This window comes from Saccostrea echinata, unplaced genomic scaffold, assembly GCF_033153115.1.
Source record: "Saccostrea echinata isolate AGI-Se365-2 ecotype Australia unplaced genomic scaffold, CSIRO_AGI_Sech_v1 ptg000025l, whole genome shotgun sequence".
NCBI lineage: Eukaryota > Metazoa > Mollusca > Bivalvia > Ostreida > Ostreidae > Saccostrea > Saccostrea echinata.
Genome location: NW_026889774.1, coordinates 19,637,475 through 19,660,978, shown reverse-complemented (window position 1 = coordinate 19,660,978; position 23,504 = coordinate 19,637,475). Strand labels below are relative to the sequence as shown.

General features: G+C 32.5%; 2 protein-coding genes across 7 annotated transcripts in view; both read left to right on the top strand.

Annotated features, from left to right (window-relative positions):
• The window catches only part of LOC133192118 (small ribosomal subunit protein uS13), a 105,534-nt gene that overhangs the window by 44,708 nt on the left and 37,322 nt on the right, over positions 1-23,504 (top strand). The window lies entirely within an intron of this gene.
• On the top strand, positions 1,113-22,777 carry LOC133192104 (dixin-like). Of its 6 annotated transcripts, XM_061327967.1 has the most exons (19): positions 1,113-1,536; positions 9,997-10,065; positions 11,946-12,075; positions 13,673-13,798; positions 14,093-14,226; positions 14,600-14,697; positions 14,847-15,061; positions 15,316-15,458; positions 15,793-15,870; positions 16,209-16,313; positions 16,469-16,573; positions 16,688-16,741; positions 16,902-17,048; positions 17,186-17,287; positions 17,516-17,686; positions 18,083-18,176; positions 20,435-20,558; positions 21,144-21,182; positions 21,705-21,842. In XM_061327967.1, exons 1-18 carry the CDS (start codon positions 1,195-1,197, stop codon positions 21,172-21,174), a joined length of 2,268 nt encoding a protein of 755 aa, XP_061183951.1. In that variant the 5' UTR covers positions 1,113-1,194; the 3' UTR covers positions 21,175-21,182; positions 21,705-21,842. The 6 variants fall into 6 exon arrangements, with proteins under 6 accessions (XP_061183951.1, XP_061183949.1, XP_061183950.1 ...); XM_061327965.1 differs by lacking the exon at positions 21,144-21,182 and having other exon boundaries at positions 1,115-1,536; positions 21,705-22,777; XM_061327970.1 differs by lacking the exons at positions 1,113-1,536; positions 21,144-21,182 and adding an exon at positions 6,772-6,898 and having other exon boundaries at positions 21,705-22,776.

Genomic DNA, 23,504 nt, shown 5'->3' with positions numbered 1-23,504 from the left:
ACCAATAACTTCATCAAGTATTCTTCGTATACAGTTTTGCCAACATGTTTTTCCATTTCCTGCAAGTTTTTCATCCTATAAATATACATGTTGCAAAAGCAAGTGAAATTCGCAATATTATAGAACACAAATTTTGCACAATTTTTCATGCCATATTTGTACCTCATTTAAAATTTGTTATTTACATATCATGTATATATACACCGACTTGTCTTCAAGAACACAAATATAGGCACTGATAACAATTTCACGTTAACTTAAAAAAGCCTTTGAAGCAGGGACATTAAAGCGTCTTATCCTCTCCGTAACCCCTCACTGTCGCCTGCATTGTTCCTAACCCCCAGAAAACAGGAAATCAAGTCTATTTCGTGCTATTTAAATTCAATTTATTCTTGTCACACGTGTGAATTAATTACACGATTTTTGAAATTCTTGCACATCTGTTGTTATAATTATATTGCTTAAGCCAATTACTATTTCCCCTCTCGTTATTCTGTTATTGACAGTGTATAATATTTTCTTTGAAAAAAAATATTTTCCCCTTTTAGATTAGTGGGTTTTAAAAAAAGCAAACACATATAGTGTGATAAATTATTAACGATAAATATCCATTTGTAAATTGATTAACACGTTCCATTTGAAATACTGCCTTCTCATTGGCGCATAGCTTCGGAATCGACCGCTGGGGTCAATGGGAAATCATAATGAAGCGAACCGCGGCGATAGTTTTAGCGTGTGATTGAAAGTGTCAGCTTTCTTTTCATTTGTCTCAGAGAAATGGGAAATCGTAATTTGCCCCCAGGATTATTCTTGTTTATGGCACTAGGGTCACTGGTTTTGCCCGTTGGTCGAGTGTGTACATTGTGATTGTTTTATTACTCTTCGTGGTCAGAGCACACATGTGTAAATAGTATATTTGTGTTTATACCTTGGCAGTCACTTTAACTCAGTTTATTATGATAGACATGTATTCTTTTGAGTTATGTTTATAATTACATCAGCGATGTTTGTATGTCTTGTGGATTATTACAATTGACGTGTTACGCCGGCTACTGGGTTTTGATTCAGTTTGAAGAGGGCTTACGTTCTCTGGAGTAGATTTTATCTGGGGATTTTAATGCGATGGTCATTCAGGAAGAATTTTTGTAAGCATCGTAAATACTGGATATCTTTCATTCCATTATTCTAACGGCGATGTCTATCATGTCTCAAACCGTAAAACAACTGGGATCACCCCATTGTCCAAATAATCCAGAATTTCGAAGAAGTGATGGGAATTTTAACAGCTTAAACCAGAAAAGTGCCAAATCTATCAAACCTAGTTTGGAATCTCGTCTTTCCCCGCGTGTGAAAGTTGGTGTGGAGTTATCTATTCTGAAATCAAACTCCCCCATGGCGAGGGATAATAGATATTTAGGGGGTCACTCTAGGGAGAGCTCCGAACTGTCAAACACTCCCCTTCCATCCACCCCATCATTGACAGATACGGAGTCTGATTCTAATGGAATGTCTAACTCCAACTATGACCAAAAGCAAGTAAGTAATAACTAATGGATACCTTCTCAAGAGTGAGAAAGAAAGTCGTGATAATGCTTAAACTTTGTAAAGATATTCATAGATTTATAAGGTGTCGTTTTAATAAATTGCATTTCGTTGAGAGTCTGTTCATAATACATTCAAATGTAATAAACTAATAATTAAACAATACAACCGTCCTGTATTGAGTACGGTTATGGAAGTACTATTATTCAAAATGAAATTGACAAAGCATTGAAATATGCAACAGACAAAAAAATTTGGCAACAAAGCCTTGGGAAAATTCTTGTAAGAGCATTTTTCAATATGACTTAATACACACAATGATAAATCGGATTTTGTTTACATGTTAAATGGTGCTAGTATTGTTTGAGAAAATCTTATTAGCTTTGAGCATTAAATCGTTATATATTTGTGGTTAATTAGTAATAATGTAGAATCATGATATAAGCCAACAGTCAATCAAATGTTGTCTATGGTTAAAAATAGAGAGCGTAAAAAAGTGATAAATATAGTCATACAGACGAACAAATGTTGTCTTTTGACTATGTCAAACACCATGCAGCAAATTCTGGCAACATATTTGTCTTTGGCTTGAATGAGAAGAAAGGAATTTCGCGGTTATTGAACAAAAAGAAGATCATTGAAAGAAGATATAAAGTTCATTTGTTTTCAAGAGAATTGAGTGAAATTTGAACGGTCCTTTTAAAATAACAAAATCGAACAAATAAAAAGCAAACTGAAAAATTTAAGACTGAGTGCACACACGCGGTGTATTGTTTAAAATGCCCAGTTCATGAAACGAAATTTGGTAAATATTTAAACAAGAGTTTCTCTTTAAAGAATTAAGCTATGTGTAAATATAACACTGAATATCTTAAAGTTATCAAACTTTGTTTTTGTCCATTTGATAATGTATTTGAAGAACATTTGTGGAAATTGGTGCCGAGTTGTTTTTTGGCCCGGGTACAATTTTTCCCCATAGGTTGAAACAATATTACTCAAATGCAGTCTTGTTACGGCCTAAGTAAAACTTCAGCACTGCAAATTACCAGAATCGATTGGAGTTTGCATTTCTTATGAACCTTCTCGACTAACATTATTTCTTATTAATGAATTTTAAATTTATACTTCATTTACTTGGGTGGTCGTTGTTATTTTGAAAGGTTGAAAAATAACACCTGTTTCTTCAATTTTCGCAACAGAAATGTGTAGCAATAAAGCCAACGCGTTTTTTTAAAAATAAAATATGTTGAGGGCAATCATGGACATCACAGACATAATTTTACAATCTATCGATCAATGTTTAATTGCGTTCGGTCGCCACTTGACAAGATAGTCTGCACCTGAGAGGCGAAAGAGTGTTAGTAATTGTAAAACGACATGCAATCACTGTCGGAACTTCTCTACCTGCGAGCAACAAATCCGATATAACGTGAATAGGACATAAAAGAGATCAGTTTGCTTTTATATTTTTGCTCCAACTCATGGGAATCTTGATTTACGATAGGATGCTTCAGTCCAAGGGCTTCAGACTCAATGACACATAACATTATATTAATATTAAACGTGTATCGATTTTCTTACACCTTTATATCAATAATTAAATAAGGGTGGCAATTAAGAGCGTCGTGAGAGTCGGAGAGTGAAAATTATATTAAATCCTTTTACTAGATTTCTGCAGAAAAGATGTACAGGAGATCGATTCTAATATACGTAAATTGTCATTGAATGATTAGATTACAGCATATTTCAACAATAAGGTGGCGACTGCAAGATGTTTCATTTAAAATATGCATAATGTTACCATCAAACAAGGTGATTAAAATTCCTCTGAAAGGATTCATTTTAGAGTAATTCTAATATTAAAGGTCTAGATTTCGCTTGTATGAATCTGATTTGAACTATACCCTTTAACTAAAGATTATGTTATCAAGTTATATGGTGAAAACTATAATAAAATTCTGGAAATAAATTTACTTGGACAGGTTGCAAAATCAGGATTATTTCGTCCATGATTGGGTGATATTTAGCCAATGTGTTTAGACACTGGCATCAAGTTCAAGAATGTTTATGACTTTGCAACAGCGTGTGAATCCCACACATGTGTTTCCAATCATCGATGACTGCATGCAAGGTTACGCTGACCGTACGGGGTTATTTAAAGAGACAGATAATCAATGGGAATCCCAATTTAAAAAAAATTAAATTAGTTAATTATGGTAAATCGTCATAACAGCCTCCTATTATCGTCAGACGATGGGAAAAGGAGCTCGTTTTAATCAGTCTGGCTGTCATAATTTAATTAAACACGGATAATTTAAGGAGAATCCAACCAAAGTACACATACCCTTGGACTGTTTCAATTCTTTATTCACTCAAAACCAGATCACTGGTACATGAGGTACATATACACATATATACAAACAAAAATTACAGTCAAGGGTCAAAAAATAGACAAGTATATAAAGAAAAAAGAAAAGAAAGTAAACATATAATCAGTTATATATATGGAGGATTCAAGAAGGACAGACAGTTTTAAAGATTTTCTTGATAAATTTTGACAGTGATTTTTGTATTTCTACATTATTTGTGTTCATTAGTTCATTTAATTTGAAAGTGTTAGGATTTTTACAATATCTATTTTGGAGAAATATTTTTTCTGTCATTCGAAAAAAACTTGCATTCCATAACATAATGAAATTCATCACCAATAGTTTTACAATCACAAATGGTACATATTCTTAAATTTCTATCAATATTATTCCATCTACCTGTTTCAATTGGCAAATGATGATTACACGTTCGTAGTTTTGTAAGTGTAACTCTTAAATCTTTTGGTAAATTCAGCAGATAATTTTCGAAACCAAAGTTTGTTTTAAAAATTCTATAATTAATACACTTGGGTGAACTATCAACAATGCTTCTCCATTCTTGTTCAAATTGATTTTTTAGGGTATCTTTAATAATTGACTTAAGCCAGTTAAAACTATGAAATGATTGACTTGTCCATATATAAGACAATCCACAAGAATTAAGCACATCTTGTACACATTTTATCCATGGATGTACAAACGACCCATCGATATAACACCTATAAAAATATGAATAAATCACATTTGTAAGCTTACTTTCATGGGCTGTTAAAATTTTTGCCCAGTACATAACCATTTTTAATTTTATAAATAATGACAGTGGATATCTACCTGTTTCTCCATACACCATACAATTTGGGGTACTAGATTTAAGATTAAGAATAAATTTCAGGAATTTTAAGTGCACTTTTTCTATTATGTCTAAGTTTTCATATCCCCAGACTTCACAAGAATAAAGTAAAATTGGGTTGATGACTGTTCGACTATGCACAGCAATTTTTTTCCCTCAAACATGTCAAAGTACCGCGAATAAATGTAGAATCGACACAGGATGATGATTAAGATACATCAAGATGATTTCAAGATAGAAATTGACATCGTGATTTCTTTTAAAAAAGTGATTGGGAAACACTGATGCCCCGTATTGTAGTATAAGGTTAAAGTCTTTCAAAAGTAGGTCAAACGTCAAGGTCATGAGGTCAAATAATGTTTGTACCCAAAGAAAGGTCTTGCCACAAAAAATAAACATTTGAAATATGAAAGCCCTAGCACCAAACGTTCAGAAGGCCAAGGTTATATTTTTTTTCAAAAGTAGGTCAGTCTCCAGGTCAGGGTCATGAGGTCAAAAATGTTGGTACCTGAAGAAAGGTCTTGTCACAAGAAATAGTTTACAAATGTGAAATATGAAAGCCCTAGCATCAACTATTCAAAAGTTATTGGCCAGGGTAAAAGTTTGGGTCGGTAAAGTTTTTCAAAAGTAGGTTAAACTCCAAGGTCAAGGTCTTGAGGTAAAAAATGTTTGTATCCAAAGAAAGGTATTAATACCGTGCTAAATATGAAAGCACTGGCACTAACAGTTCAGAAGTTGTTGCCAAGAATAAAGTTTTTCAAAAGTAGATCAAACTCAAATGTCAAGATCAAAAGGTCAGAAATGTTGGTACCCAAAGAAAGGTATTGTCACAAAGAATACATAGAGGATATTCAATGTTTTGTAGTTGGATATAGAATTTATTTCACGAGTGGGACATGATTTTTTGATATTTTCACGAGTGAGAAGCACGAGTGAAAATATATAAAAAAAAATCCTGTCTCACGAGTGAAATAAATTCCATATCCAACTACAAAACATTGAATTTTCTGTTTATTACATTTTCTTTGATTTTCCCTTTGCCTCTGTCTTTTCTTAACACAGTGTCATAGGCTGTGATGTCATAGATGAGCAGTTGAGATGTCATAGCTGAGCAGTTGTGAGATTGAAAATATTGTAAATAGATTTTAAACTTTGGGAAGAAAATGGCAGTTTTAGTCTCTATTAAGATGATTTAGTTACTATATCTATCTTATTACAGGCCAGAAATTATTTTTTAATTACTTTGATATCCTTTCACACTGTGAGAGAATATCACTTTTGGTATCCTTTCACACTGTGAGAGAATATCACTTTTATTCAATAAATGAATCACAGTATTTCACTACTGAAAATGTAATAAACATGTAATATTTTGAAAGCCCTAACTGTTCAGATGTTATGGCTAGGATTATATATATATTTTACAAAAGTGGGTCCAAGGTCAAGGGTCTTGAAGTAAAAAATGTTAGTATCCAAAGAAGGTCTTGTTACAAGGAATACACATTTGAAATATGAAAACCTTAGCACCAATCATTCAAAAGTCATTGCCAAGGCTTTTTTTTTTTTTTTTTTTTACTAATAGACGAACAGTCCCAAAACGTTAACTGTTAGGCTCCCGAATTTCTGATTACGGGGGAAAACCTCAGACGATTAATTAAAAAAGTTCGTTATGAAAAGTCTTAGTCACATTGAAAAGGAATTTTAAACTTCATAAGTGGAACATATTTCTTTACACATAAGTTTTCGCATACATATATCTTTGAATTTCGCGGTATTCTGAAACTTATAAAATAATAACACCTCCCTACTTTCAAAATCAGCCGGAAGTAAAATTATTAGTCTCAAATCCTTGTATTTTTGACAATAAATATAGTAATTATTTGTTTTAATTTTGGAAAATTATAAAAGAATGGAGGAAAAACTAAGTCTGAGATAAGTATTGTGAAAAGGTTTGTTCATGAGCTAAATACACTAAAATGCTGTTGTAGAGATTTCTGGCAACCCGCCATTTTGAATAAAAATCAACAAACTTCTTCATGCGTGCACATCAACATGGGAATGTCAATATGTAGACTCTATAATAGAATTGACTTGCAGTTGAGATAGAAAATAATAAATCACAGATGAAATAATGGAGGTAATATTTGTTAATCTTTTGTATTTTAAAATCGAACAACATGTAATGATGTATAACGATGAGAACTCGGCCATCAGTCGATAATTTTGTCATTTTGTTCAACGAACCTGATTCTTCTTATCATTAGCCACCTGTTGTTACGATCATATTATAGAAAATTTCAGTAATTATAATAGATTTCCTGTAGTTGAACATGTTCGCGAGTGAAGTATACAGCTTTAATTTTGCTCCAAAATATAAAGGAATTATACAGTTGTACAGTTTATTGTTTTATATCATGTTAATTGTTTATATTGCCTTCCGTTGTTCTTATTATGTAGAACAAGGACTTGTTTAAAGGTTTAGATGTAAATTATACTGCGTCCAGTGCAGAATTTGTTTTAGAACTCGTCTTTCATATTTTTAAATATCAACATTCACATGACAATTTAAGCCTCACAAGTTGCTCTTTTCTATGCAGGTAAAAAGTGTTTGATTGGAACATTTTTCTTGTTTGTCAATCTAGAAATTTCACGGTAACTGCGATACTGCTCTTTTGCAGGGCAAAATGATATAGTTTGGTGAAATATGACGTAAAAGTAATTGTGAAATATACGTCATTTGATTATCTGTCAACAAAAACTTCGCCAAACGTTAGTTTCATGCAATTCTTATTCTGATCAAAACTTGAAATGACTAAGAAGTGTTGGGTAAGTTAGGGGTAAATGCTATTAAGTACAATGTACATTATATTTTAATTACTTTGGCTCATTTAAGATGCTCATTACAATTGGTGTTCACTTGTAGTGGTAGGCTTTTCACTAGGGTCGCTCACTCCCTTGTCATTAGGGCAAAAGAATGAAAAAATGTGATAGCCAGTTTATTGCCCTGACTCCCTGAAAAGTTGTTGTCAGAGATAGCTCTGTATGTAACCATTGAATACCTCACAGCAGTCCCATCAAATGGCAAAAAATTTAGGTTAGAGAGTAGTGGGTTAATTGCTGGTCTGGAAGTTTAATTAACAAAGTGATTATTTCTTTTGCCATTAACTTGAATTTTTTCCTCAGAGAAGAGAGACCTTACAGTTTATTTATGCAAATGAATGATAATTTTTTTTTACCATTAGAACGATATAAAGTTTCATAATATTATTTTTGTGACTTAGACCTTAGAAATTTCACATTGATATCATTCATTCCTTACGAATTGCAGTGAAGTTGAAGGCAAGGAGGTGCATTTACAGTTTAGAGCAGTTTATTTCCTAAGTGTGATGTTAAGTTGTTTTTGAGGAAGTTTATAACTGTAGCTTTGCATTAATTTTGACTAAATAGAGCTGTACAATTACATTGGTTAAAGCATTGTTGCATAAGTTTTTAACAGAGTGCCTATGCATAATACAATAGTGTTACAGTTACTATAAGTCATATCAAGTGCAGAGGAGAAGTAGAAGGTCTTCCGTATTTCACACATCCCTAAGTGGATTTGGCTATCACTTATACTGACTGCACTTTAGAACTCTATTGTATAATAAAATATGCTATACATGGACAGAATGACATAAGGCTTTTGCTGCATTGTAATTGGTTGCTGTGGAGGCATAATAAGACATGAATTCTGCCTATTTGGTAATGTAGATTTTGTACCACCCAGTAGGTTTTTTTTAATTTCCATTGGTAAATCATGTAAATAGCAAGATAGTTTGGAACAGTTTACCAAAAGTGTTTTATTTTGTATTGATAGTTTAGTGAAAAACTAATAAATGCAGTTATTTTAAATTTCTGTGTAGTATTAACAGTTTTATGAGATGTTCACTGCAAGGATGACAAGTTAAATGGTCCAAGTGTTTGTAGAAATAGTAACAAGGATATATAACTCCAGACATTAATGTGTAATGATGAAGATGATGTGCAGGAGGGTATGACATTCATGAGCCTGATGTGCAATTATCAACTGATCTGTTAATGTGATATATATCTTCACACATCTGCACAATGCAGACCATGCATAAGGCACATAACAAAGAAATTGTGCGAGACATTATGATGTGAAATCCTGTTCTAGGAATCTTTTATTAAATTTGTTGGTTCTGAGGTCAGCATGTCACATTCGTAAGTTAGGCTGCTTCAGTATTTAAGGGTCAGTTTATGGCCAGTTTTAGGCGTCTGGGACTAGCAAAACCAGTGTTATTTCCTGTGAGTTTTATTTGTGTAATGCCTGCTCGATTTTAACACAATGCTCTTGTCTTTTTGTGGAGAGGTTTTTTCCTGGGAGGAAATGGATCAAATGGAGGAAGTGAGTTTTTTTTTTGGTGGTAACAGATTTTTAACTTTTTACATAAAGTTATATCTCTGATGGCATTTAAATACATAGATTCAACCCTCCAATATTTTTATTAAAAGATAAAGGTTTAAACATTTTTAGAACAAGTGTAAGTATATATATATAGAAGTGATAATGATTTCAGTGTTCGGTAAGTTTTAAAGTCAACAGAAAAATTCCAAAGAATATATGTGATGTTAGAGCTTTAATAAATAAATCCAGTCCTTATATTACTTTGATAAAATATTTACATTTGTTTCCAAAGTATATTAGCCTAAGAGCAGACAACTTGTGGTACATTTATTGCACTAAGTAGCTGGGTCATGTACATTAAGGGAAATTCTGGCCATTTAAATTCAATACAGTGAAATTTTATGGAAATAATTGAAGGATAGACAAGAAATCTGATGTTGAAGTGACAATTGGGGGTTTCATTTTCAAAAGACTTTATGGGGAGTGTCAATGCAGGACCAGTGCTATTTAAATTCAATTTTCAACAGGAACTTACGTGCCTTGTAGAATTTTTATGGGATGATAAAATGCCATCACATTTGTCAAGCTGTTGGAATTTCTTTCAATTTAGGAATTCATCTTATCTCCATTTTATAGGATATTAACATCAAATTTGAAAATAAGTGACTGTGAAATTGGATTTTTTTCTTTTGTGTAATATCATATGCACCAATGATGCAAATGGAAATTGCATAATCTTTATTGGAATGATAATGTTACTCTGTTAATGTGAAACATTTGGGGTATAAAGAGACACTAAAGGTGGATGTTGGATTTTATTTTACAAGATGTCGGAGTCTAGCTCTCCCTCCAAAACCCCCGAGGATGAGGGGTCGAAATCGTGGGAGGAGTGGCAAGTAAGTCCTATTGAATGGCTGACCACTAGTGCCTTTGTACTGTGACAATATCAGTCTCTAGTCTCATTTCTGTATACTTTTTTTCTTTGATTGTGATTTATATCCTAATCTTTTGCATGGATGATTGTTCATATGTTTTCTGCTATGATGTTAGATGTTGACCTATGTTATGTAAGGATGATACAAAAAAGAAAAGAATTTATTTCTAGAATACTTGTGACACAGGAGAAATTGATGAAATACAATAGGGTTTTTCAATACAGAAGATTGTGTTGTACCTTAATTTGGCTATGTATGTACGTTAACTTATATTTTGAAATGACTCATCTAGAAAGACATAGCAAGGATATCAGTGTGTATTGTAAGTGATCAATATTGTGTATGGAAGTTGCTTTTGATCTGGGACGTGATACTGCATACATTGTGTACATCACCAGGGCTTCCAAAAGCAAAATTATGTCTCTGTATGTTATAATCCCAAGGTTTGAAACAGAGAATTTTTATCTTCTTTATTTATTTGCATGATTTTGATACTATTGTAAGAAAAAAAAAGAAATCTTTTGTAAGAAAGAAAAAAAAGAAAGGCACACTTATTGCATCAACAAAAACAGATTTTGTTTTGAAGAGGTATTGATAACTTTGAATGAAATAATAGCTGCATACAGTAATCAAAGAAATATTAGCTGTACACGGTATTCTAAACATCTACAAACTTGTCAAACTATTCTTAAGGATCTGCACTCTGTTTTAATTTACAAACTGAATTGTTCCCCTTTGTGATAGGAGGCTATGATAAAGTTGTCTCCCTTACAAACACAAAAATAATCCTATAGGCAGATCTTTTTTATGATTTAAAAAATGGGACCTGTATGCAGACATTATGAATCATATCAAATTTGTTTGTTTTCTGTGTATTTACAAAGGCAGTATTATGAGTGATATTATTAGTACCCACTTGTGGTAAGACATGCTACAATGGACCCCATTATTGGGGGACTGGTTATCGAGCTAGACAAACATGATCTAGAATTGCTCTTGTCCTTTAACATAATCATTGATCAAGATAGATCTTTTTTTCACTCAATTGAAGTTTTTCAAATTCACTTTGAATGGTATAAATTGAAAACTATGAAGAACTTGTTTGAACTTAATAGATTTGCTAGTGAAGTTAAATGGAAAAAAAGGTCTCTTTAATATGAGCAGTAATTGTGTCATAAAACTGACAAAGAAGAGATATTTGAGGCTTATTGAGATAATGCTTGGGTTTTAAACATAGATTTATAACTGATATATTGCATTTGTTCTGAGAGATAAAAAAAAGTTAAGAAAACTATCCAGATTCCCCTTTATTTTCTGCTCTAGACAAATATTTATACAAGGTATGTTTTTGTAGTTGAAAATGGAAGCATAAACCAAGAAGCATGGCATGTTACTGATAAAAGCTTTCAACTTGGCGCATGTCATACATGTATTAGTCTAATAGTCTTCTCCACTTGCTCTAGTTATCTGTAATTTATAGAAGACATTATAAAAATGATTATCAGATAAGGTTCATTAACGAGAATTAGTGTGACAGGTAACCTGGTTTTCCTGTGAACAGAAACACATACACATTCCTGACATAGGGAATGTGTTAATTGTTACTACATGTACTAGTACTGGTTTCTCTTTGAGTCAACATCTTACATCAAAATTGGTGGATCTTCGTAGTGATCATGGTTATTGCATTATAACTCTCAACTTATCAGCACTAAACTTAAGAATTACCATTAAGTGCTTGTGGATTTTATAAAATTTACTATGTTTAACCAGTACAAGTAATTTAAAAAAAAAGTTAGCAAGATTAAAAAAAAATTATATATTTTAAATTTCTTTCACAGAACCAGCTGCATGCTTACGTAGCATGGGTAAACTCGCAGCTGAAGAAGAAACCGGGAGTGCGACAGATTGAGGACCTGAGGAACGATATGAGGGATGGTGTAGCCATAGCAGAGCTGATTGAAATTGTCTGTAAGTAATCAGTAAAAAAAAAAAGAGGCCAGGTCCCACTACATTTGTCTACTGAAATTTTTTGACTTATATTAACATTTTATAACACTTCAAAAGAAAAAGTTGCGCCTTAAGTCTATTGGATTTAAATTTTTTTTAAAGCTATGTACATGTACCAGCAATGATTTTACTTTGAGTAGTTTATAAATAAGTACCCATATAAATGATTTTATTACATGTAATTTAAGAGAGTTTTCTGCCTGAAGCCTCGCTAAGTAAAATTTGATACATTTATTTTTGATTCATGAATAATAAATGCTATATGCATGATATGCATGTGATATGTCAAAAAAAAATCAATCCCTTGTTTCAAATGCTACTGTTAATCAGAATATGAACATGATTAATTCAAAAACTAATGGTAAAGAATAATTGATTACCATTTTCAGTCAACTTCGGTGTCATACTGAGATGAAATGTTGAAAAATATTTTGAAAGAAGTGTATGTTTTGAAATCTATTGAATGTCATCTTCCTAAATGGATTTTAGTAAGTTGCACATGATAAAATGCAGTGTTAGGTATATATTTTTAAAGATTATGAATTGGATCACATTTTTCCATGTCCAAAGAATTTACTATGAACTGGCCACCTATAAGTAAGTAAACTAGTCATTTAAGAAACCCTGACCAAGTTAGTACATTAATCTGATTTTTGGGATTAATGTTATTGTAAAAGAAGATAAAGACACAGTGTGTAGTAGCCCTGAAACTGATTAGGAGGGTCTTAGCAGGTGTAGTATGTCTGCCTGACATTGATCTTGTTTATTATTCAATGAAAGCAAGAGGTTTAAATCTGATCGACCTACCTTATTGACAGTGGGGAGTAGTCATTATATTCAATAGATAATTGGCCTGGAGATAAAAATCTATGTCAACAGAGCTATTAGAGATCACAAAAAATGATTAAAGGGAGTTCTTATGAACATACTTGATCTAAAAATGTAATTATTTAAGTGTAAGGGAAAAATAACAGTTTTGGAGTAATTGGAGTAAAATGTTTAAAAGAATCAAATTGAATCAATTAAAAGTTCATATTTCACAGGGATTTTGTTACATATATACTGGTAATTTTTTCACTGTCAAAAATAGCTATAATCTATGTCATAATAAGAGCGTTTTGTTACCAATTCATTTCGGAGACAATTGAATTTTGAAACTGATATGATATGGTAATCATTTTAAGTATTAGTATTCCGATAATTGAAACACTCCTGAACAGTATTGATTACCAGAAATGGATCTTACTGTCTAGTCAGTTTGTTCATCAGCAGGATTGTGCAAAAAGTAGTATGTCTGTATTCATTTTACAGATAGAGAATATATATATTTTATGTGTCTGAAAAGGTGTCAATTATTTATATAGGGTATTTGCAATTGGTGGTAGATCTAGTTTAATAGTAGTTCATCTTCATATTGATGAGGGAAAGAGGAATGGGGCTTGTCACAGTTTAACTTGCCTAGCACTTTGCATATGCTTATTTTTGTATTTTGTAATTAAAAAAAACCCCATAAACATTATTCTTCCAAATTCTTCTAAAAAGTTACAATTTTTTATAGCTGGTGAACATTTGAATGGAATTCACAATTGTCCTTCCACAACGGCAGAAATGAGGGAAAATGTAGATCGAGTGTTACAGTACATGGCTGAAAATCGAATCCGCATGCACCATACAAATGCTAAAGGTATACAGGAAAATAAAACTGCATTAACTATTTTGATTATGTGAATAGAATTATTGCTTATCAATAAATATATCCCTACAGCCAATAAATGTTATTTCTTCACTATTGAAAATTCAACAGCAATCAGAATTTACATCCTGGGGAATGGGTGGAAAATTCAAAATGCAGTAAAACTTGTTTGATTACGTTCTTTGGGTTATTAACAAAATCAATACAAACCATGCTTTATGATTCTTTTTCTCCATAGGTTAAAAAATTCAACTTAATCATGTTTGCATGTAAATTCTATTTCAGACATTGTGGAGGGCAAGTTGAAAAGCATCATGAGACTGATTTTGGCCTTGGCTGCTCATTTCAAGCCCCAGTGTGTTAAACATTCCACCCATCAAAGGAGACCGTCTGGATCTGCAATGACTGGTCTTGTTCAGGTGAATACAGTAAAGATCAAAGTTTGCAAGCTAAAGGTCAAAGTTAAGTTATTAGTATTTGCCTAAAGATTACAGAGTTGATGTTCCAAGCTCCATATGTACATGTACTATGTTAATGTTCTAGTTAATTGCTCATATTGACTAGAACACAAGTGACAAACCCTTACAAATTCAAAATGAATGTCAAATTCATCTCCGTTAATGCATTGACCTTTCAGCGATGCATTATTTCTCATTTACATACATGTAGTTATGTTTATGAGAAATTATGTACTGATGAAAGGTCATTGTATTCATAGACAGGAATTTGACATTCATTTGAATTTTTAAGGGCATATCACAGATGTTGATGGTGAAATTGTATTGATTTTAGGGAGCATCTGCAGCTTTGACAGAGGCCCGCAGAAATGCTGCAAAAGCTGGTAATAGCTTCAGGCGAAACAGACCACCCACCAACTATGCTGATCGGAGGTTTGTTTTAAAGGATAACATGAGAAAAAAGCTTTTAACTTATATTTTTACTCAGCTTTATATGTAAAAGTGATCAGCTACATTGTAAATGAAAGAAATGGAATTCTAGTTTTGAAGAGCATCATTTTTCATGTCATTTTTCTTACCAGGAAAACCTATCATGGAAGTAGCTCTGACCAGTTAAGTGATTCAGACCAAAGTTTTGGGGACCAAAGAAAATCCCTCTTTGGCCGGGATGAGGGGGACGGAGCCAGTGCTGACAAAAGCCCAATTCCTAGTGCTCGAGTACCTAGTTCAGTGGCCCAGCATCCTGCAGTCAGGGGCACACCCCTCTCCAAAAGTCATTCCTCTGATCATATATCAGGTATTAAAAAAGGCTAGAGCATGTGAAAGATGCATAATGTAAAACCCTACTGGTTATTTAATCTGCCCAAAATGGATAATATGCAGAATTGTCATCTGAATTTTCTTTTCTTTCTTTCTTTTTTTTTTTGTTTGTACGTGATGAAGTTTGCTATAAATATATGTGCTAATTGGATTCATCCGTGTTTTAGAATTAAGTTTGCAGCTTGATTTCTGTGATAATAACAAAGTACATGTATATGAAATTTCCTACAGCAAAGGACAGTGGGACAGAATTAGAGGACTCTGGGTCTAACTATGTGGAACGCTCACATTTTGATGACCTAGTCTCTGAATACATGGAAGTGTATGATGATATGAAACATACCAAAGATGACTTACTCAAATTACAAGACCTGGTAAGTTACAACAGAACAGATGTACACAGTCAACTGTGAATCATTGAATTACAGCAGTGATAAGTCATGAAAGTTATAATGACTTAGTGCAGTTTTCCTTTATGGACTGTTAAAAACACATTAATACCTAGTACAATGAATTGTTGTTTTTGAGAGATTGCACATCTTTGATGAAAAGTGAGAATGAAAATAAGGATGATTTATTCTATGAGTATATGTTCCTCTTCATTCAATCTTTATTTATTATCTGAATATTAAATTGACGAGTGGCCAAACCATGCATGTCACGACAAAGAAATAACCAATTTAAAGTGCTATTTTTTATGCTGTACAGTTATTATGTGGAGAGCCGCCAGATGGTGAAGAGGGAGATAAATCTGTGATTATTGGGTCTAGTCCAGAGGAGCAAATTGTAAGTGCTTGTTGTAATTTTTCATGTGTTGATGAATTACATTTACAAGCAGTAATGTAAGAAATATTTTAACCTCCAGTTTAAAATAGGCCTGGATGACTGGATTAATCAATTGTTTAAATTTGTGATTGTGGTACATTATATTCTCTGCTGCTGGAATCTTGAATTGTCAGTGAAATTTTGTCAAATTAAAACCCTGTCATTTTCTTTTTAACATTTGATTTTTATAACCCAGGCAAATTTGTATTTTGGATGTACTAGTATTTATGAAGGAATGTATTTGTTGTGATCTTGTTGCTTTTTGTACCATTTGCTTTTATCTCTAATCTCATTTTCAGGCAATATTAAAAAGTCAGTTACTACAATCTACAATAATACAAAATGATTTACGAGAAGATTTGTCTCGGACAAAGAATGAATGTATGCTGCTACAGGGAAATAAAGTGAGGGGTTAAAATGAAGGAATTGGCTTTCAAATTCCTTGCATTTCATTACTGTGCATTCAAATTCTGATTGATATTTTGATTTTCAATGAGTGGAGCACTCATATTCATTACGTCTTTCCTTGTGGAATTTATTGGTTGATGTTGTTTTGTAGGGAGGGTTACAGCAAAGATTATCAGAACAGGATGAAACAATCAGCCAACTGAAGCAGGAAATCTTACGCAGAGATTTTGACAAGCAGAATTCAGAGTTAGAAAAGGTTTCCAAAAAACTACCCTATAGTTTTGTGAAAATTTGTTTATAATGCCTTGCTTTATTAACTCTCTAGAAGACAACACGTTACTAACTTTATTAATTTATTTTTTTTATCCAGATTGAATTGAGGAAGAATGTACAAGAGAGAGACAAAACCATATTAGATCTTAAAGTAAGAATACATATATACTTTTAAATGCTAGTATGAAACATTTTTTGGCATTTTTTTTTTAAATAAGGTTCAGTTGACTTTGATTAATGATAGAAGAAACTTTAAAGATGGCTCCTCTGGAAGTCATGATTGACAATATTTGGTTTGACATGCTTTGCAGAAAGACATAGCAAGAAGGGACCAAAGAATTGACCAACTTCAGAATGAGCTACAAATGCAGATCCAGGAGAAAGAGTCGATCACTAGAGCTCTAAAGCAAAAAATCTCTGAACTACACGACCGACTGAGGGTGGTAGGGGAACATGGGGTAAGCATTTTCTGTCATTGATAAATGTGCTCTGAACATCTGTACCCACAGTAAAAAGATAGCAAATTTTGAAAGATCATGTAGAAAAATGTTTATAGATGTGTAGTAAATAAAACATGTACGTCACTGTTTTGCAGGCCAATTTGAAGGCAAAAGTGGCAGTTCAAGACAAAAGAATGGCAAAGTTGGAGGGAAAGATTCTCTCTTCATCAGATAGAGATTCCTCTGTGTCTTCACAAGTAAGACTTGTGATTTTCTGTAAAACATTGATGCACATTCATTGTTCAGTATGCTACAAGTATAACATCAACTGCAAATAGAATTCCTTGATTTATTGTTAGGTGATTTAGAAGAATTGTTTAAGTTTGGAATACTATGAGGAGAAAAGACTGTCATACAAGCATCAGAAAAACTGTAATTTCATGTAAATGATAAACTCCAATTTTTTTTTTTTTTTTTTTGGACAGGGCAGTGTAGATGACCATCAGGTTGTGAGGGATGCCCTGAACAGTTTACGGGTCAGCTTTAAAGGAGGGGATCCACAACTCCATACTCTGGAAACATTAGAACAAAGTGTGTCATCCCTCCTGGAGAAAAACCATCAAAATAACAGTACATCAAGTAATGGAAGTCACCAGGTATGTAGTCAAAAAAGCTAGAGAAAGCAAATAGCAGAAGTACTTTTTAAATGAATTTTATTAAGGATTTATGATTGTTCACTTTTGGGCACATTTTACAAGCACTCATTTTAATGTTTTCTTTTTTACATGAAAACACTTTACATATTTGTGTGTTTTTGTTTTTTGTTTTGTTTTGTTTGTTTGTTTTTTGTTGTTTTTTTTACTTATGGTCTTATGGTGAATTTGTTTCACATCTTTTATGTTATATTTACTTTTAGCCAGTGATTAATATATTAATGAAATAAGATTTAAGGTGCAGTTTGTCTCATTTTGGACTATTAGTATGATTTTTACTCATTATGTGTCTCCTGAAAGCTGAGATTTTAACCATGTCAGGTGTTTTGTTGATTGCAGAATTCTTACACCAATAATTCTTCACGGAGAATCAATTTTGACTCCACTGGTGACGTTAGGCGATCACCTATCACAGCTATACCAGGTAGTACAAGTGAGTGTATTTAGTTTGCAGTGATCACATAATACCTTGGTGGTGGATCACAATGGGTGGATTTAAATTGTTGTGTTTGATGGATTCAAGGTACTATATTTCTTTATCACACCATATTCTGGTCAAGGAGGTAATCTGGGTGTCACAAATTTGACATTTGTACTCTTGTTCAAAGAGCCCACTTTTCCACCATTATTAACCTTGGTCTAGCATGCAAGTAGAATAACTCTATAAATGGGGAATGTCGAAGTGTTATTTGAAATACAGAATGCATAATATTTATAACAGTTGTACATGTAAAAGAAAGGAGAGGAAATCATAACGTAAAGTTACAACCAAAAATGCACAAAGATTGCTTATCATATGATCTATTTTCAATGTTTTTAGCTCTACTGGTCAGAGACCAGAAGAGCTTATGCGATAGTAATGTGTCCGTCGTCCGTCCGTCTGTCTGTCTGTCTGTCTGTCCGTCTGTAAACAATTTTTCAAAATGCTACTCCTCCTACAGTTTTGGTCTGATTTCAATATAACTTTGCACACAAGTAGACTACACTAAGATACATAATTCTGTGTATTGGTTTTTGATTTCGATGAACGGTGTTGCCATGGTTACTAAAAATAGAAATTTCTGTGAAAAACATTCAAAATGCTACTCCTCCTACAGTTTTGATCTGATTTCAATATAACTTGGCACACAAGTAGACTATACAAAGATGCATAATTCTGTGTATCGGTTTTTGATTTCGATGAACGGTGTTGCCATGGTTACTAAAAATAGAAATTTCTGTGAAAAACATTCAAAATGCTACTCCTCCTACAGTTTTGATCTGATTTCAATATAACTTGGCACACAAGTAGACTATACTAAGATGCATAATTCTGTGTATCGGTTTTTGATTTCGATGAACGGTGTTGCCATGGTTACTAAAAATAGAAATTTCTGTGAAAAACATTCAAAATGCTACTCCTCCTACAGTTTTGATCTTATTTCAGTATAAGTTGGCACACAAGTAGACTATACTAAGATGCATAATTCTGTGTATCGGTTTTTGATTTCGATGAACGGTGTTGCCATGGTTACTAAAAATAGAAATTTCTGTAAAAAACATTCAAAATGCTACTCCTCCTACAGTTTTGATCTGATTTCAATATAACTTGGCACACAAGTAGACTATACAAAGATGCATAATTCTGTGTATCGGTTTTTGATTTCGATGAACGGTGTTGCCATGGTTACTAAAAATAGAAATTTCTGTGAAAAACATTCAAAATGCTACTCCTCCTACAGTTTTGGTCTGATTTCAATATAACTTGGCACACAAGTAGACTATACTAAGATGCATAATTCTGTATATCGGTTTTTGATTTCAATGAACGGTGTTGCCATGGTTACTAAAAATAGAAATTTCTGTGAAATACTTTCAAAATGCTACTCCTCCTACAGTTTTGATCTGATTTCAATATAACTTGGCACACAAGTAGACTATAATAAAATACATAATTCTGTTTATCGGTTTTTGATTTCAATGAACGATGTTGCCATGGTAACTAAAAATAGAAATTTCTGTGAAATACTTTCAAAATGCTACTCCTCTTACAGTTTTGATCTGATTTCAATATAACTTGGCAAACAAGCAGACTACACTAAGATACATAATTCTGTGTATCGGTTTTTGATTTCGATGAACATTGTTGCCATGGTTACTAAAAATAGAAATTTCCTTGAAATACCTTCAAAATGCTACCCCTACAGTTTTGGTCTGATTTTAGTATTACTTAGCATACAAGTAAACTACACTAAGATACATAATTCTCTGTACCAGTTTCGGATTTTGATGAATGGTGTTGCCATGGTTACTAAAAATAGAAATTTTCTTGAAATACTTTCAAAACGCTACTCCTCCTACACTTTTTGTCTGATTTCAGAATAATGTGGCATACAAGTAGACTACAGAGATACATAATTGGTGTTATTGTTTTTTGATTTTGTTGAATGATTTTGCCATGGTTACTTAAATCAAAATTTCAGTAAAATTGTTTTAAAAGGCTACTCCTCCTACAGTTTTAGTATGATATAATAATAAATCTTGCCAAAAAGAGACTAAACCAAGGATCATTATTCTATTTATTGCTGTTGCAAAGTTTCAAGTCCAAGTGCTACTTTTATCTTCCTTTATAAATACAACCAGTAGAGCTACAGTCTCATCAGAGACTTCTGGTTGTATTGTATACATGTAATGTTGTTTCAAATTTTGTAGGTTTCTCTGTCAATCAGTTAGATGGACCACCAAATGGGAATATCGGTAAAAGCCAAAACTCCACTAAAGTGCTATATTTCACAGACAAGACTGTCAATCCATGCATGTGTACAATCCATAAAAGGTATGTGGTGTTGGCATATGTTTCTTTCAAGATATCCAAATGTAATTACATTATGAGACAGGAAAATGGTAAGGCATCACCATTTATTCATCTGTCTATTAGCTTTTTGTGTCCAAATCATTATGCACACTGCAATGGGTAGGGTGTACAGATATGGAAAATATTTTACTTTATTAGGAACCATAATATTGCAACTTGGAGTTGCAAATATCTACAACCACAGTGCTTACTAGGCATATTGTATGCTTCAGTGATTTATCCTATTCAGATTTCAGAAATAATTAAATAAAAACAAAATGAATCTCTATTTCACATCCTGTATGGTTGGAAAATTATAATGTATATATGAAATGTACATGTATCTGAGTGCCTTTAAAGTAATGGATCATGCATGACTCTCCCTAAAAATAAAGTTTACAGAGACACTGTATAGATAAGTATTAAATTTCAAAAGATGATGAAAATTCTGCACCTGAATGCATGTGTTAGAGTTGTGCATTACATTAAACAGTCAAATTAATGCTATGGAAAAAAAAACATTTCCAAACTTTTATTGAAGTAGAATTTGACATATTTCTTTGCCAGGACACAAAATTCTAAAGAGAGCTCAGTTTGAGAGGTTTGGTAGGTAGGGTGTGTTATTGGATTGTAGATATATATATAACTAGGTAGTGTGCTCCTTGCCAGACCCTCATGTAATCATTGTGCTGTGTTCTCAGTCTGCGCACTTTGTTTAAATTGGTAACAGGCAGCTGTGTGCTCTGCTGTGGGAAAAAAAATCATCAGCTTGTTTATAAGGAAAATCCTTCATACCGGCTTTAAAAGGAAAAAACCCTCATATTAGCTTTAACATCAGTGTGTTCATAAAATAGTCATGAATAATTCAGAAAAGTGAATTAATATCTTTGAAGGTTTTTTGAATGCATGTCGCTTGAAGTTGAATTAATTTGCAAAATACAAAATGTATTTATGCAAAAAAAAGAAAAAGGTTTAATGTTTGAGAATAGTTCGTAAATGTTATTTTAATTCACATGACAAATATTGTATGTCATAAGAACTAATGAAATACTATGTTTATTTTATTTTTTTTTTTATTTTTTCAGTATTTCACTGTTTGTAAATTCCATTATATTTTAATTTTTTCAGACTAGGGGAAATAACTCTTAAAGATTTCAAAAAAATCCATGATAAGAACGTGGGGAACTATCGTTATTCCTTCAAAGCTCTGGATCCGGAGTTTGGGACAGTGAAAGAGGAAGTGATGAATGACGATGACATCATTCCAGGATGGGAGGGCAAAATTGTGGCGTGGATTGAAGAAGACACAGGATAGCATCGGAAAATAAACCAATCATAACCAGCTTAGCTTGCCTGTCCCATGTGATACCTCAGTTCAGTTTCCCTCCCAGTTGCTCTTATTTGTTGACATTTTGAAATTTGTTACTAGTTTGTCGTTTTGCCTTTGAGCAAGAAGTGCTCTTGAATCTGGTTCATTTTCTTAATAGTATTTTGCAGTCAGTAGAATATTTCAGATCCTGTATGAGGCCAGTGCTTCCAAAGTAGGATTTATGTCTCAGAAAGATCTGAATTTCATTTTTTTTATGTACAATTAGCTAGATCTGATATCAATGAAAATCGGATGATGTTCCTTATTTTTCAATTTGAGTGATACAGGTATACATGTATAGACATTTGTAAAATGTAGAACAACATTTTGTTTATATGGGCAGTGATATTTATTCTTTTTCCGGGTATTGGACATATTGGATATGTCTTGTTTTTGTGCAATAGTTTTGGCATATAAATGTAAAGGCAGTGTACAGAAGTATATGTTGATATCTGATGATATCTACATTGCACCATTTTGAAGTGTTTAGTAATATACATTGATATATATATAGTCATTTTGGAAGTTTGCAAATTCCTGTCTCTCTACTTACTTTCAGTTAACTTTTTATTGATAATTATTTATTCTCCTCTCCTAACTTTTTATTGATAATTATTTATTCTCCTCTCCTAACTTTTTATTGATAATTATTTATTCTCCTCTCCTTTTATTTCTCTGTTCTACTAAAGATCTGTGATAAATCTTAGACATACCTTTTTTTGTGCTCAAATTTATTTTTACATTCTTGTGTATCTTCTCTGTTGCTCTCAGAGATTTGATAGGTGTGTGTGTGTAATATTATAAATAAGGGGAGCTACACTGTTGTCCAGTATCCAGGTTATTGGTAGTTGCGGGGATTACATTAACAATATTTTAATCTCTTAGGAAAATGTCTTAGAAAGCCTAGTTGACCACACTGGGGTGTATTTAGTATTTATATGTAGTCAGTGCTTCATAGTTTTAGATTTTGTTGAAACAGGAGACCAAAAAATTTCTCTGTCTGATTTCTATGTAATTGATAATTTTCTAAAGTTCCTGTGTCTTTCTGCAGATCATTTGCTTTTTCAAGGTTAAGTTTTTTTTTTCTGAATACCAGAATACAGTGTTAAAATCTCAAGATCAGCCATATTGTTCTTTTACATTATTTGCCAATCTCTATTGATATTTCCCAATTTAGACTAGTTTGGTGAAAAAAAATCTGACTTTATTATGAGAATGAATTCACTCCAAATATATTGATGCTTGGATATCAGTATTCATGTCCATCTTTGAAACAGTTTTGAGCAAAATCTAATGTTGGAAGAGCATTTTTTTTTTCAACTTGTGTCATTGATTGTTTATAATTTGTGTTTTCCAATCTAGTCCTTTTATTTTTGGAAAGATTTACTTTATTCATCAGGGATACAGACATTCCTTGTGAAAGATATTGTTTAGGACAGTTGGCATGGCATTCCTGTTCTGTACAACTGGCATTCCTGTTGAAGAAGTTCAATTTTGTTTTATGATATGACAATAAGTAATGTCTACTTGAACCTACTAATAGTTTCTTATTAATCTCC

What these genes read in the sequence shown, in the direction of transcription:
- LOC133192104 (XM_061327965.1), top strand. Translation starts at nt 1,195, where the DNA reads ATGTCTATCATGTCTCAAACCGTAAAACAACTGGGATCACCCCATTGT. An exon ending in TTCCTCTGATCATATATCAG is followed by an intron (nt 15,062 to 15,315) that starts GTATTAAAAAAG and finishes AATTTCCTACAG; the next exon opens with CAAAGGACAGTGGGACAGAA. An exon ending in CAAGTAATGGAAGTCACCAG is followed by an intron (nt 17,687 to 18,082) that starts GTATGTAGTCAA and finishes TGTTGATTGCAG; the next exon opens with AATTCTTACACCAATAATTC.